This window comes from Oryzias melastigma, linkage group LG9 (genome assembly GCF_002922805.2).
Source record: "Oryzias melastigma strain HK-1 linkage group LG9, ASM292280v2, whole genome shotgun sequence".
NCBI classification, from domain to species: domain Eukaryota; kingdom Metazoa; phylum Chordata; class Actinopteri; order Beloniformes; family Adrianichthyidae; genus Oryzias; species Oryzias melastigma.
This window is the reverse complement of record NC_050520.1, coordinates 15,887,295-15,903,138: the sequence shown is the minus strand read 5'-3', so window position 1 is coordinate 15,903,138 and position 15,844 is coordinate 15,887,295. Positions and strand designations below refer to the sequence as shown.

The 15,844-nt window shown below is 39.3% G+C and overlaps 2 protein-coding genes across 4 annotated transcripts in view; one reads left to right on the top strand and one right to left on the bottom strand.

Moving 5' to 3' along the window:
- Nucleotides 1–15,844, top strand: part of gabra5 (gamma-aminobutyric acid type A receptor subunit alpha5) — a 32,399-nt gene that overhangs the window by 4,720 nt on the left and 11,835 nt on the right. For both annotated transcript variants that reach the window (XM_024278893.2, XM_024278894.2), the window contains exon 6: nucleotides 4,155–4,237. In XM_024278893.2, the coding sequence (XP_024134661.1) occupies nucleotides 4,155–4,237 (83 nt within the window). The remainder of the gene's footprint in view (nucleotides 1–4,154; nucleotides 4,238–15,844) is intronic.
- gabrb3 (gamma-aminobutyric acid type A receptor subunit beta3) overlaps nucleotides 1–15,844 on the bottom strand; it is a 56,210-nt gene that overhangs the window by 36,320 nt on the left and 4,046 nt on the right. The window lies entirely within an intron of this gene.

Genomic DNA, 15,844 nt, shown 5'->3' with positions numbered 1-15,844 from the left:
AATGCCTTGACTCCCTTCATACACACACACACACACACACACACCCACACACCCCCACACACACACACATACAATTCCCAGCTCAGAGGCCTTGTGGTAGAGTGTCCGCCCTAAGACAAAAAATAACTGAATAACTGAGCTGGAGTATCCCGGCCGCTACGACTTTGGCTGCTGGAAAGTTCCGTCTGTTCGGGGTCTGGCAGAGCAAACAAGCGTCGCCACCCAGTGTTGCGGCTGCTTCGGCTTTTGTCATTGCGTTGTGGCTTTTGCACTCATGTGAGCCGTGTCAGCCACCATACATGCTAAAACAATAAGTCATTACTTACATTTAAATGTACATTTTTCTGCATCAGAGAACACGAAGAAAAGTGCTGCAGCATACCCTCCCGCTGTGAGGGTTTCCCCTTTGACAAAACTGTTTCGGACAGCCTTAACCCTTCATTTGTCACTAAAAAGTTAGATGGGTAGGAGGATGCTGTGTAGGGGTGGGGGAAAATTCCCATTTGGTCTAAAAATGGGACCTAATGAATCCCTACTTGAAAACAAATTTGAAAATAACAAAAACAAAACAACAACAAAAATCAACAGAAATACTAAAAGATACAAATAAGAGGCAAAAAATAAAAATCCAAAGGAAGGTTAAATATAGAGGGACATAAAAAGAGAAATGTGGCCTTGAATGAGCACAAACCAGTGTCCTGCTTGTGCCTGTCCCAAGCCCGGTAAACCCAAAGGGTAGAGAGTCAGGAAGAGAATTTTCATAGACATATCAAAGTATGGATATAATATCAAAAAAATGATCAAAATAAAGGAAATATATGATGATGATAGTATAGATTTCTATATATTTTTGGGGCTTTGAGAGAAATGACACCCCAAAACTCTCAGCACACCAAACTTGCACCCAACAGTGGGTGCAATTTTTTTCTCTTCTAATAAAAATGTATGGATATTTGTGAAAAATGACCTTAACATAGGAGCTGTAACAGAAAAACCTCCTGTAGTTTCCCTCTTTTAGTGTGCGCTATAATAAAAAGCTGTAAGATACTTGTCAGAAGAGCACAGACTGTCTGAGTCCGATAAGTGATGCATTAATAGACTCCTCTCATTTACAGCTACTCCAATTTAAGTCTTCATTTCATCAACACAATCGATGCTCCAAATCAAATAATAAGAAAGGAAGTTTGAGCAGATGAAAATGGCTGCGAGTCAGAAACGCTTATTGATCCACGACTTTTGAAACTGCAGCAAACGTGATGCGTTCGCTATTGCAACAAGCTAGCAGAAATGAGTTCTTAATGGCCCATTAACGCGCACGTGTTCTGGGAAGAAAGCTATTAGAGGAACATTTTCTTCATGCACTGATCCTCTCTCCTTGATGGCTCGGAGAAGAAGGAGTTGAAGTCTGCAGCGCTGTAGCCGCTCTACCATGAATACACCTCTGAGGGAAAGCAGAGTTCTGTGCAGCCCTGTCTAATACATCATTCAGAAACACACAGCGAACCTGAGTGAGTACACAAATGGCAGCATTTGTCATTGTGCACACAAGCTGATGAGCGTGCTCACCCCACCCACGATTTATTCAGCCGCTGTGATGTATAGTTGACGAATGAAGCATGCTCCGCCTTTTCTATGTAAATGTTAGTCAAACTACCTTTTTCTGACATTTCTTTTTACGCCCTGGTGCACTTTTATAGTAATCCACGGTTGGTACTTTATCTTGAACAACATTGTTTACTGAGACAGCAGTGAGTCACAACATTCATTGAATCAATACATTTGCTTCTGTAGCTCAAGATAATAACTTGCTGCAGGTCGCAATTAAATTCCCCTTATCTCCTTTTGTCTTCAACACGTTCCGTCTAAAGTTATGGCTGTAAGTCGTGACTGTTTCCTGTTAAAACACTGCAGCCTTTAGGACCAAGACAATCCAAATAGAATTCTATCATTTCATTGGACCATGTATAACTTTGACTTTCAGAACACCTCAAAATCCTCTAATCTTGAGTTTGAGAATCAGGAGCGGACCCCACATGATGGCACTACCTCCTCAGGGGTTCACAGCAGGGGCCTGAACAGGTGTGTTCAGTTTCATTCCATGAGTGCAGAGTTTGTGGAAGCTATGGACACATGCTTCCAAAAACGGACACGTGACATGCATTCAAGAATGTGCTAAAAGAGAATTCTTGAATGCCCATGGTGTTCACACTGGACAAACAGGGAGGGGCTTCTCCTTTTCTTTTTCTACTGTTTACTAGCGCTTGTCTGCCACCTACACTTGGAAGAAGCTTGGCACCAAATTGTCAAAGCGGGGAAAACCCATCCATCCGTCACTACCAAGTCTGAGTCGAACATGGAAGCCCAAAACACAAGTTTATGACGTAAACTTTTCAATAAGAATTCATGAATGTAGCTTTACAGTCAATACTATGACCAGGATCAGGTGTGTTCCACCAGTGAGAAACAGCAATTACTCTCTTTTCCTGCACCTGAAACTTTTTAGCCGTATAATGTCAAAATGTTACACACATTTATATGCATTTTAAACCATTGCTTGTGCTGAAGTTGTTTTTTTTTTAGTTACTCATATGCAGTCATTTGAATGACCACTTTCTACTTCTACTAGAGTGCTGCAGTAGTGATGCTAATGTTACTTTAGCACATTTTACACCCATTTTTTCATTGTTTTGAACGTAATAACATTCCAGTAACTGCAGGTTCAATAATTACAAAAATCAGTGCAGAACTTTTCAAAATAAGACTCAGAGGTTGTCTTTGATAGAAAGAGCTGTAAGGATACCCACTTGAGGAAAAACAATTTTTTTCAAGGTTTTTTTCCAGATTGGGAGTAATTGCAAAAATAATTCTGGGTGCGGAACATCCAGCAGTCCAGCCGCTTAACACTGACCCTGATTTAATCAGTGCAATCCTTGCAAATGAACATAAACACACTTGTGTCCCTTTATGTTTTGTTTTTCATAGTTATTGTGCCTCTTCTAGTATCAAAGATTTATAGTATCCTATAATAAATTTTTTAATGTGTCAACGGTATGCACATTTTTTTTAAAAGGTATTGTCTGCACCTTGAAAAAAACTGCCTCTCTGGAATAAATAACATTTTCATTTGTTTTTAAAAAATAAATCAAAACTATTCATCAGCTGTCCAGTAGAGGGCATTATGAGTAACTAATTATTAAATTAAAATTATATTTTGCTTAATTATTTGATCATAATAAATAAAGTTTCTGGGCCCCTCAGTCATGAAATTCACTATTCTCCAAAAATACCTCTCTCACCCTCCGCGGGTGGTTTCTCCTCCAAGCTCAAGTCCTCTATCAGCGACCTGTGAGCTTGAGAGTCCTTCGCAGTATCTTAGTTGTTCCTAATTCAACACTTTTCTGGACTGAGATGTCTGCGGTCTTTCCAGAAATCTGCTGCAGCCACTCCTCCAGTTTAGGGGTAGCTGCCCTGAGTGTTCCAATTACCACGGGCACCAGTCACCTTCACCTTCCAAGCTTTCTCCAGTTCCAGTCTGAATTCCTGATATTTCTCCAGTTTCTCATATATATATAAAAAATCTTGTCCCTTGGCTGCAGTGGAGCTTATTTAGCAATTTTCCAATATAACATAGTGTAAGTCAGCACTGATTCTTAGCCAGGGTACCTTGACCTCTGATTTAAAACAGTATCTAGCAATATCCAACCTTATACTCTGGGGATTATTGATGCTTTAATATTTAAACAGGACTTACTCTTATGGATAAAAAGAGTCACGTGCTTTTTATTGCTTTCATTGGAGCTGTTTGATCTGCAAATATGAAATAAATCCTCAGCTCTGTTTTGTCGTCATTGCAATGGAGCCACAAAAGGCCAAAGTGAAGACTTGAGACTGAAAAAGCTGGTGTTGTTCCTGCTGTGACCAGCAGAGGGCAGACTTACATAAGGCTGTGAGATCTGCAAACCTGCACAGGAACTACCAAATGAAACTTCTTCTGTTTCTCCACTCAACAAAACTCAAGATTGATTTAACAAACACTTTGTATCAATGTTTCTTTCTTATGCCCTTATTTTGTCATCATTGTGTCCCATTTTTAAAACAGTTAATCGAAATGTTGTGCCTATTTCTAAAAATTATGTCTCAACTTTGTCTTCCAGGCTTACAATCTCAGCAGAATGTCCCATGCAGCTGGAAGACTTCCCCATGGATGCTCATGCTTGTCCTCTAAAATTTGGAAGCTGTGAGTAGATACGTTTACATCCAATACGGTGCATGAACACTCATTTGTGCAGCCAAATTTTGCTGGGCTGTAACTTCTGACTAAAACTGGTGATTCAGGAGGAAAACAGACGATATTTTCGTTCATGCAGAGGGCATGGAGACAGGTGTATCCTGTGTTTGACAGGCCGTGTCGTTCAGGTGCAAAGCTGTTGTTGTGGTTGTGCAGGAGATGACCGTCTACATTCTGACACGCTGCTCCTTATTAAACCATTAATCAACATGTCAGAGCTGCTCCGCCGCCTCGGCTCCATTTACTGGGAAACAGATATGCACTCCGACTGTGCAAAAAGCCAAAGATAACCTTTGAAAGTCCACACACATCAACTGCAGCGCTCCGCCCTGCCCGCCGCTTCCATAAGCCGGAGAGTTTGTTACACACAGTTCCCGCCGTGGAAAAATACCCGGGAGCTTCTGGCATGTGAGCTCAAGATTAGCATTTAAGGTGTTCCCTGCTGCTGACGAAGACTGATGAAGAGTGACCCAGGGTGACGGAGCCATGCTCGCGCTGATCCTCTCCCACGCCTAATATGGTCATCTCAGCCCCCAGCTGAGACGAGGGGACAGGGATAATCAGTGCAGGTAGCTCAAGCTCCTCACACAGGAATCTTATTGTAAAGCCACAGAGACAAAGACAGACCATCTTATCTCCTCTTGAGTTTAAGTAGAGGCCTTTTGGATAGAGGGTGAATCTGGTTTTTAAATGTAGGTGCTCTAGAATTCATGTTACCACAAGTAGCTAAGATTACTTCTTATTTTATCTCCTTAAATCTAAAAAGTTAAAGACTTTCAGGGTTGAGATGCACTGAAAGATCCTGCAGAGAAAATACAAATTCACTCCAGTTGGATAAATTATTTTACTTAGATTATATTCTTGATTTCTTTGAAACTAAAAATGTTTGATTAAACAAGTGAAAGCCTTTTTTTCATATTTTTATTTTTTGACTGATCTGAGCAAACTCACCTGCAGATGTGTGCGCAGAATTACCTGAAAAAAGGCCCACTAAATGACTTTTAAACCCTTAAAGTAAAGTAACCCATGTGAGTTTGTAAGCTGTAAAAGTTACCGGACTGTGTTTTTCCCCAACTCCATTAACCTCAGCTAATCCTTTGACCTAATGGACACCACTCACCCAGGAGCTCAGGGCTTTCAGAGCCAGAGAGACCTGTTCTGTGTGCTGTGTTAATCACCTTTCATGGACTGATACCGTCAGGCTCGTTCTCAGTCTGTTAGTGTTCATGTCTGTGAGACCGTACGCTCACGTACTTAGAGGCGCAATTTGAAGGAAGTGTGTCACGCATGCAGCAATCATCATGTTGTTGTTCCAGTGGTTTTTGCTCAGAGCGGGTGAGCTTTATGACAGACCGTTTGCTGTTTGCAATCATCATTTATAATTATTAAACTAAATCAAAACACTTGTTTACTTATATTTCAGCTTTAGTTTGAAAAAAGGAAATATTACTTTATTTTTACTTAAAATGGTCCCTTTAAATATATTCTGACTTAAATGTAACCTTTTCTTTCATATTTTTTTTGTTATTCTGTTGTAAAATGGATCCATTAAACAGAACCGAGTCATACCTCTTGGGAGCCCCCATCAGTTGTAGGTCCCTTAAAAAGGGGAACTGAACATTTGGGTTGGAGCCGCTGTACCCACCCGTTGATTGGCAGAAAGTGATGACGCTAAATAGCGCTAAGCTAGCAATTCCAATGTAAGCATTCAGGTTTTTGCAGTTTTAATCCAGCCCACAATTTTCTTTAAGACAACATTAAATTCCTGTTATTCACAATGTACTAAAAGTATAGCAACAAAAGACGAGCTGCTGGATGACCTCTATTGTTGTTGCTTTACTAGCTGTAACACTACAATGACATGCTAGCGGTCTACGCCACACATTCGCCGCGAAAACATACCACTCAGTGGAAGATAGGCTTTTAATATCGCTCAATCTGGATTTGAACTCACAACCTTTCAGTCTCAAGACAGACATTCTACAACAAAACCACTGAGCTGTTTTGTTTATATATTTTATAGCGTTTGTTCTTAAACTTTTGTCTATAATGTTCTTTTCCAGATTCAATACCCAATTCCTATGTTCTGTTCTTGTAACTAACCTGAAATAGAAAAAGCAATACAAAAGTAACTGGTTTGCAAATGTGTTTACTTGTGCATCAGTCCAGGAGAAACCAGCTTTTTTATCCTCCCACTCTATATAGTATTGCATGTATATTTGCTTTCATGTTAAATTTGTCCCACAGACTTGTAGGACTTTAACAGGCCAGCTGCTCAGTTTAAGGTAGTTTTCCAGATTCAATCTCGTTTTAGAAAATACACAACAATGTTCCTCTTATCCATACATAGACCAAGCTTTCACAGGTGAGCTGTCCCACCTGACTCTCTGAAGCAGGAAGGAAACGAAGGCTGATGCAGATCAAACCACAACCAAACAAGTCAATGTGAATTCACCGCAAGATTCTTTCTCCATAGATTCCATTTACAAACCCAGGGGATCATAATGAGTTTAATGACGTCAGGACCTCTAAAAACTGCACTGAGGAGTGCATGAACATGTTTGAAAAGTGACTGAAATAAACTCAATTCACCTGGCTGGGAAAATCTTTGAAGAAAATTGAGTGTTTACTAACATATTCTTGTGGTATTTTTCTGACAAAAGAAAATTAGGATTAAAACTGGATTTATGAGTATGTCTTTGTTTAAATTATTGTGAATCAGGAGCAAACAAAGAATGCAGGATTGAAAAAACTGGTAGTGACGTAGAACTACAATCGGCGAGTCTTCGTTTTCCTCGTCTGAGCTGGTATCTGGATCAACACTTTACGGATGGATTGCTCTTGTTTTGTTCGCCATTTTCTTTGCAGCAGCTGGAGACAGTGTAAAGAAAGGGTTTATGGGAAATGAAGGCATACTCTGTGCCAGCAATCCCACCCAAAAGGGAATTTGTAATAAACTCATGCTGCTCTGCAGAAACTATGACAAGTTTTTGAATTTGTCCTAAAAACGGCATCATTATAATTAAAAGATCACTGGGAACGCTTCAAAAAAAGATCAAAAGATGGTTCGAATGGGACTGAGATTTTTAATTCAGCATCACTGCCCAAACTGGAGATAGAGACAGAAAACTGCCATCAAGTGAGCAGATGAGCATTTATTCTCATAACCAGGCAGAATCTGCACAAACTTCTGATCAAACTTGGGTTTCAGCTGAGATTGTGCATCACTTACTTCAAATCTGAGAACTGGGCCAGCCAGATCCCCCCTCATCTCTCAAAGTTTACTTTCTCAAAACTCTGATCTGGAACAAAATAGTTTTCTTTTTATTTTATCAAAACCTCTGCTTTCCTTCAGGAGAATTTAAGATTTACAGTTTCTGAACAGATTTCAGAGACACAGTAAGTCTTGTGTTAGGGGGCTAAATATTTGCTGAAATTTCAGGAAATCCTCCTGTAAATGCTTCAGTAGTTTCATCTGCATTCGTGTCAGTGGAATGTAAAAAAAAAAAAAAAAGATCTTTGCTCAACAGACTACCGTCAAAGTAATTTGTGACCTAAAGTAATCTGAAGGGTTTGCGTGATTTATTTAGTCTGAGAACTTTGAAGTGTATTGACGTTATTTTTCATCAGCATCAATCTGGAGCTTCAGCAGAGAGACAGGAAAGAAGAAATTCATGCAAATGTTAAAAAAACCTCAATGCAACCAAAAACAAAGACTTTGATTAAGAGTTTTCACAAAACAAGACACACATGTAACAGTAAAATTGAACATCAAACAAATGCCAGAAATATTTGAAAATATACACATTTTATGCATTATTTTTTTTAAATAAAGGTGTATTTTTAGAACTGTGTGAATGACACAATCCATTATATCACATAGTAACAATGCTGCAAAGATGACGTAAATGTTAGTATCTTCATCACTTATTGTATATCAGACCTTTTACTTTATCACTTTTTAGATTTTTTCAATTTCTCTGTAGAAATCGTAATGTGTAAACACTAAAAAAAACTTATTGGCTGCACCAATTCATTCTGAGTTTTTGTTCTTTTTCAAAAAGGAATCTCTAATGCAGAGAATGTAAATGCTCAATGAAAACACAAGTTATTAATATAAAAAGGAATGTTGGGTTTGAGATGAAAATTGATTAAATTAAAGTTCATAGAAATTCAAAATAAATCAAAACTAAAATGGGAAGTGCTCAAAAAATTAAATAAAACAATTTATTTTAAGGATGGTTTGATTAGAAAACAAGACTACAATTGACAAATGACTGCTTTAAACTAAAAGATAGAAACAAGGAGATCAACGAAAACAAACGAAAAAGTATTAAGAAAGTGCTATTCAACTCAAAACTGAGATGATCAAACATTTTATAAAACTGACATGCGAATGATTACAAACTGAAAATGTTTCTGAAAATTACTCTGTTAAATCTTAAATGTGTGCCTTTTCCTCATCCTGTTCAAGCAACAAAGCAAACTCTACTTGACTTTAGTTGATAATCATGTCACACAGTAGTGTGATAGAGCGGTCTGGTTAACATTGAGACAAACATCCTTAAAGTTCAGGAACAAAAGTTTTTGTTTACAGAAAACTCACATTGACTGCATGGGTCACACAAGCTCCTTTTCTCTTCCAGCCTTTCTTCAGGCTGAGCTCCTCCACCTTTTGTGGGCTTTAGTTAATTGGCAGGCCACGCCCAGGCCACGCCCATGATCTCAAACACACCTATGTCATACCGGCAGAGGCAGCGCTGCAGATCACCTGGATTGCGGTGCATGTTGGGTAGTTTTGACTCTGATACCAGCTGTTAGTAATCAGGAAAATACCGTGGGAAAGAGGCAGGTGCAGCTGGAAATCTGGTGCTGCACTGGCTGCAAGCCGCCTAGATGACTACAAAACAATGCATTGTGGGAAACGGTGTTCCGACTTGTCCTTCGACATGATGCTGAGAAATAACTGGCGCTAAATGAAGGAAATTTGCGCATTTTGTAACTCTTTCTGGAAAGTGGTGAATCACTGAGTAAAAATTAAAAAAGATTCCAAATCATCTGTAGTTATGTGTGTTATTGTTGCCTTCAAAAGTTAACTCTAATTTCAATTGTATTTATTTCTCTGGGAGGGTGGACAATAAAATAACCCAGTGGCTATTTTTCATCTGTTGTGTCCACAAAGAGATGTTAAAAATTATTATAACAACACATTGGTAAAGTTTATACTAAGGAGGAGAGGCATATTAAAATTCAACCGAATGTTAAGGACGTCTTCCAACTCTCTGCTCTCGTACAGTCTCGCTGTTCGCCTTCATCTCAGGCTGGGAAAGACGCTGGGTGATCTCAAAAACACCTATTGTAACCAAACAATAAAAACAGACATCAAAAGACAGAAGTACCTTGGAAACTATACATTTAAAGTGCTGTAAAGAAAACGAACACAAACAAACAACTCAAATCATTAGCAAACCAAAAGGTAAGCTCAGAAATTCAAACCCCTTCCACTTCCTATTACAAACCATTAAACAGGAAGTGAAGGCTTAAACCACCATTCTGTCCTTTGGGCACCAGGAAGAGGAGGTGAGAAACATAACAAAAATCAATACAAGTTTAAATCTGTATATGTTTTGTTCTCAGAACAAACCAACAGCCGATTTAATAGCTAATGCTTCCTTTGCAATGGTTGAACATCTCATCTCTCTTGGAAATAGATTCCTGCTGATACAGTATATTCCAGTGGAAATGATGTCCCTCTGACCCTTGCAGTAACACTGCACCCAATCCTACTCCAGAAACATCTGTTTGAACTGTAAATGGAAGAGAGAAATCTGGACATTGCAGGACAGGTTCTTGTCATAAACAGGTCCTTAAGTCATTGAACGCTCAGACTCTCAGACTATGGGGTCCACCTCCCTTTAATTGGGCTGAAGACAACAATCTTGTCAATGTAGTACTCTGCTCCTCTCAACACTTCATCCACCAACCTCTGAAAAATAGTGGGTGCTTCGTGAAGACCAAATGGCCTTTCTCTGAGCCTAAAGAGGCCACTGGGAGCCCTGAATGTGGTTGGATAATTTAAGTCTTCTGTTAGATGTACTTGCCAGTACCCTTTACAGAGGTCCATAGTTGTAAGAAATTTCCCAGGCGCTTAATCAGGCTTGTTTGTTCCCCTAATCTTGTCCTGTCTTTGCTGTGATCTAGTTTTTTGTTCTTTTTGACTTAGAACAAATCTTGAACCCGGATGCATCTTTATCAACAAATGGCAACTCTCTCTATGCATTTGATGACACATCCTGTTCTCTCTTACTTCTAGATCGAGTAACAGCCAGAAAACATTTTTCACAGTTCAGAACTTCCTGTGATTGCTTAGGTATCAGTTCAGCGACAGTATGGAGGTCACTACTTTATACCACTTGGTAAGGCAGTTTTAAATGCTAATTTACCCATGTCCTTAGCATCCCATTTATATGTCCTAGGTGGAACAGACATAGGTTTCAAAATTCTGGTTCGGAGCTCTTGCTGACCCACAAAGTGGGTGGGCAAGGGGATGTTTGTTAAGTCTCTTTCGATGGACGACGATCATGATTCTGCCAGTTCCACTGCTTCCTTTGATGTCTTTCGGATTCGCTCCTCTATCCACACATGCAGTTCTGGACTCAAAACCTTCAGGAACTGCTCCATAATGATGGCATCTCCAATTTTCTCCTTTGTCCCTCCGTTAGGGTTCTTCCATTTCACATACAGGTCTCTGAGATGAACCTGTAGCTCCTGCTGAGTTTCTTCTCCCAATGCACTGAAATGAAATCTCATCCACATCTCTATTGATATCCAACTTCTGTAACAGCGCCTACATGACACAAGCAAAGTCCATTGTGTCATCAGCATCCAAATAATCACATACTGAAGGAGCTTTACCAGTCAATAAGTCAGCAAGGTGTAAGGCCCACCTGAGGCCACTGACAGGCCTTAGCAATTCTTTCAAAGGTGATCAAATAATATTCAATGTCCTCACTTTTGGGGCTTCCACCCTGGTTACCTCTTAAAACTGGAGCGCTGAGGACCCTCTGTCCTGCCTTGAGAAGGTGAATCACTTTCCTCTGCTTGAAGAATGGTAGAAGTAGTGGAGCCAGCCAGGACTTCTGTCCTCTCCTGGAAGTTCTTCTGAACCTCTTGCTGGAGTTGCACTAAATGGTGTTGAATTCTTCTCTATGGGTTCTCCTGAGGCTGCACGGTGGCGCAGTGGTTAGCGCTCTCGCCTCACAGCAAGAAGGCCCCGGTTCGAATCCCGGCTGGGACCTTTCTGTGTGGAGTTTGCATGTTCTCCCCATGCATGCGTGGGTTTTCACCGGGGACTCCGGCTTCCTCCCACCGTCCAAAAAACATGCTTCATGGGTTAATTGGTGACTGAAAATTGCCCCTAGGTGTGAATGGGAGAGTGGATGTGTGTGTGATTGAGGCCCTGCGACAGACTGGCGACCTGTCCAGGGTGTACCCCGCCTTCGCCCTTCAGTAGCCGGGTTAGGCTCCGGCACCCCCGCGACCCCAAAATGGACAAAGCGGTCAGGAAAATGGATGGATGGATGGGTTCTCCTGACTTCTGCTCAGCCTTTGCATCTTGGTCTACTTGCTGTTGCAACACACCACAAAGGAAACTATTAAATTCATCCACACTGTTGGCATCTTCAGACAGACCACCTGATGCACCAGGCTAGTCACCAACGTCCGGGGAAACTTCTGGTCGACATTCATTTTGAGGCTTCTTCTGCCTGGTTGTCATCTTTGTGCTGCCCCCTACAGCCCTGGATCCCACTTCTGATACCAAAATGTCACAAGTTAGTGCAACCAGAGAGGCCTGGTTAACATAGGAGGAAGACGTCCTTAAAGTTCAGGAGCAGAAGTTGTAGGAAAAGCACTACTACTGCCTCTAGTGGAATGATGATGAACTACAGGACAGTAAATTTGGAACAAGTTCAATGCCATGTCTTTCAAGGAAAGTTTGGATCATGCTAATTTGATAGGGGTCTCATAAATGTGTGTATCAAATATAATACATACTGTTACATAGGGCAATACTTTTGTCAGACAGATGTAAGTGCTGGAGTACTTCATAAGAAAAAAAAAGTCATTTTGAGAAAATCAGGTTAGCAGGACCTTTGAGGTTAGAGTGTAATCATGGAGATCAGTGTTAGCTGATGTTTCATTTGAATTCATGATGGTAACTTCCTGCCATGTTTTTTTCTGAGATTCCGATGGACAGCTATTGTGTTTCTGCTCAGGAGACTTAAAAAGAAAGCAGCATCAGACACATAATGAAAAAGAGCAGACATTGTAGTGAAGGTGCTGCCTGCAGCTGCCTCTTTGTGCTGAGGAGCAGCTTTTTTTTTCAGGTTTTTGCTGAAAACCATCGAGCTCTGCACAAATTCTCTCTGACGCTGTTGCAGAATCTGCACACTGTGCTGTGGAAAAGTTGTTTTAAGTCGGTGTGTGAGTCTCTTTCTCTTCCAATCAAACAGCAGTGTGCCATCCAATCTAACACTAATCCAGCAACTGTGATGTTACGAGTCTTTGCAATTTAGTTTGACCTGAGCTCGTCTGTGGATTATTATCTCAAAAACAAACAGCGTTGTCTTAAACACGTCTTTGAAGGACTGAGCAGCAGCAAACAATCGTCGCATTACATAAACTCAGCTCATACATCATATTGTCTCTAACCTATTGTTCATTTCTTTGGGCTGCTTATGAGTTTATCTGCGCTTTAACCCTCCAGGGATCAGTCAAGGCTTTGCACTGAAGACACATTATGCAAGGGCTGTGAAGGCTTAATCTACCCTTAAAGGAAGAATTGAAAGATGAACTTTGGGCTCAAAGACTCAACATTTGCTGTTTCTGCATGCAGAGGACGACTGCTTGACTCAGTTTCACTTCATTCCACCTGCTTGGTTGGGGTTCTTTTTCAATTAGCGCTTTTGGGCTGAGGTGCAACAAATACAACATCATCTGAAAATAAGTCAGAGTACTCGATAATACAGGAGGGATAAATCCGTATGAATCTCATCAGGCTGGGATGGATAAAACTCCTTCACAGGAAAATAATTGAAAACATTTTTGGAAAGCCCCTCCTGAAATTCATTCAAACTGCAGCAATGATATAAAACCTTGAATTTCAGAAGTTGGCATTTTTCACAATTTTTATTGGGTTTGTGTGACATTTAATCTACTTCAGTGGAAAGTCAGTTAAATATTGTTGCTAATTTGTCATTAATCAATTAATTAATTGTTTATTCTTAGCCAATTTTGTGTCAAAATAGTTTCAAGCTTAAGCTGCTAAGTGAATTAGTAGTGAAACCTGCTGCGGCTAATTCTCTGAGTTAGCTCAGATGGCCAGACGGATAGACGTTCTTATGCAGTGAATGTAATGTTTTTTTACCAGTGAGTCTTTTAAAGATCTTAGAGGAATCTGGGTTATTCTAAGCAAAATACTTAGTTGTAAACCACAAACTATATTGCAGAAATGTTAATATAATATGAAGCCATTGAGACAACTGTTTTATGATATTGGGCTATTTAAATAGAATTATATTGAGAAAAATTTGGGGGAGATAAAGAAGTTTTCTTCTTTCTATTCCCTTTCATTTCCCATGTCTTAGAACTTGTGCGAGATCTTTTATTTTCTTTTTTTTGTTTTTTTCTTCTTTTGTGTGCAAATGAAAAAATATATATAAAATATAAACAAAAAAGCTGCACAAACAGTAAAGTACTTCAATTTTATTTATTTTTTTTTAGGTAAAAAACTTTACAGTAAAAAACTTAATTAAATGAAGAGAATCAGTGGCTCTAAAAAGCCGCGATGGCTTCAAACTCTCAGGGAGGGTGAGGAGGAGGATGAACATCTATTTTCAAACCAAACTGAGCAGGTGGATGTTAGCGGGACACTTAACAAGCAGTCCTGCATAAGCAGCTTTAGGTTCACTGGCGGTCTGTCCAAAAGTAGAAACCACTAAAAATTGATATGTTAAAATGTCTGATATCATAAGAACTTTATGTTAAATGTTGCCTCAAGAAATTTAATTAAATAAAAAGTTAGACATGATGTTTCTGTTTGCCCAAGGGCTGCATTTGTGAACGGTGAATAAATGATTCTAAAAGTTTTCTTATAAGTAATAACAAAGAAAAAAGCATGTTTAACCACTTTTATTTCGATATTAGTTCATGTTTTAGATGGCTAAATAAAAACTAGCATTTTATTTATCATTTGTGATCTACTTTTTAATAACTGCAACATTTTTTACTTTTTTTTAAAAAAAAAAGCTTGAAGAAAGTGAAAAAGAGACGACTGTGAGGAAAAATAGTGGTTCATTATTTTGGTTTTCACAGAACAGAACCTCCATACTATCATCATCATTACTCTCTGAAAATATAATGTTTTTAATTTATGCTGCTGGTGTGTCGGTATCACCTCACACAAACATCTGGACCCCCAAACTGTTACCAAACCAGTTGTGAAATCCATCCAAACATCCAGATCAGGTAAACTGTTGTCAAATGTGGCTGGAAATGTCCATGTAAAAGTTCAGGGTTCCACTCCACTTTTAGGAAAAAAATCATAGTTTCTGCATCACCCAGCTAACTCAGATAACTGTCATACAGAGGAGATGATGCTCCATCATGGAAGCCTCTGTTGTTGGCAAAGGGGGAGGGATTTGACCTCATGACCTCACCTGGTTCTGTCTTTAATGCCTCATAAAATAAGAGCTTACTTTTGTAAAAGGGGGGTCGCCCATGGTACAGAGGTGCTTCTTTTGTCATTAACCCTTTAACACCGGAGCTCCAGTGTTTATAATCTTTGGTTTACTGTAACTTTTCAACTGTTAACACGATGAAATTCTAGCAGATTCTGAAGGAGAAAAGCAGCTGGTATGTTAAAGATTTTGTGCTTAAGCATCGCCAGCAATTGCTCAGGTGTTAAAAGGTTTAATTGAAATTTGGGTAATAAATAAAATCATTTATCTCTTGAGATATAATGTTTTCTCTAGTTGGGTGGGGGGAAAAATCCAGAAGCTGCTTTGCTGAATCTCATGCATTTAGTTTTCTTGCATTTTGTACTGATATCAATAAAAAAGTCTAATAATCTATGAGAATTAGATATAAGCAGAAGAAGTAATAGAACGTTCTTCCAATAGCTAGTGTATAGTTTTCACGTTTGTGAAGTGAACTTTCACACACAAACTCAAGATTTCACACAGGTCTCAGGTTAGGTTTAGATGTTGGTTTTCATGGTAATTTCAAAACTCTTAGACTGTTTGAACCAAAGTACTGTCATGTACAGAGATAGCTTTAAAAAAAAATGATGATTAAAATCTTTAAAAAAAAAAAAAAATCAAAAGAATGTATTTAACCTTTATTTTACCAGGAAGTCACTGGAGATAAAATCTATTTTTCGAGAGAGACCCGGCCCAAAGGCACAAGCATGTACAAAAACAAACATGAAAAAAAACAAAAAAAATTAAAATCAACTCAAGAAAAACATCTACACCCTTCGGTCGCACAATCAACTCA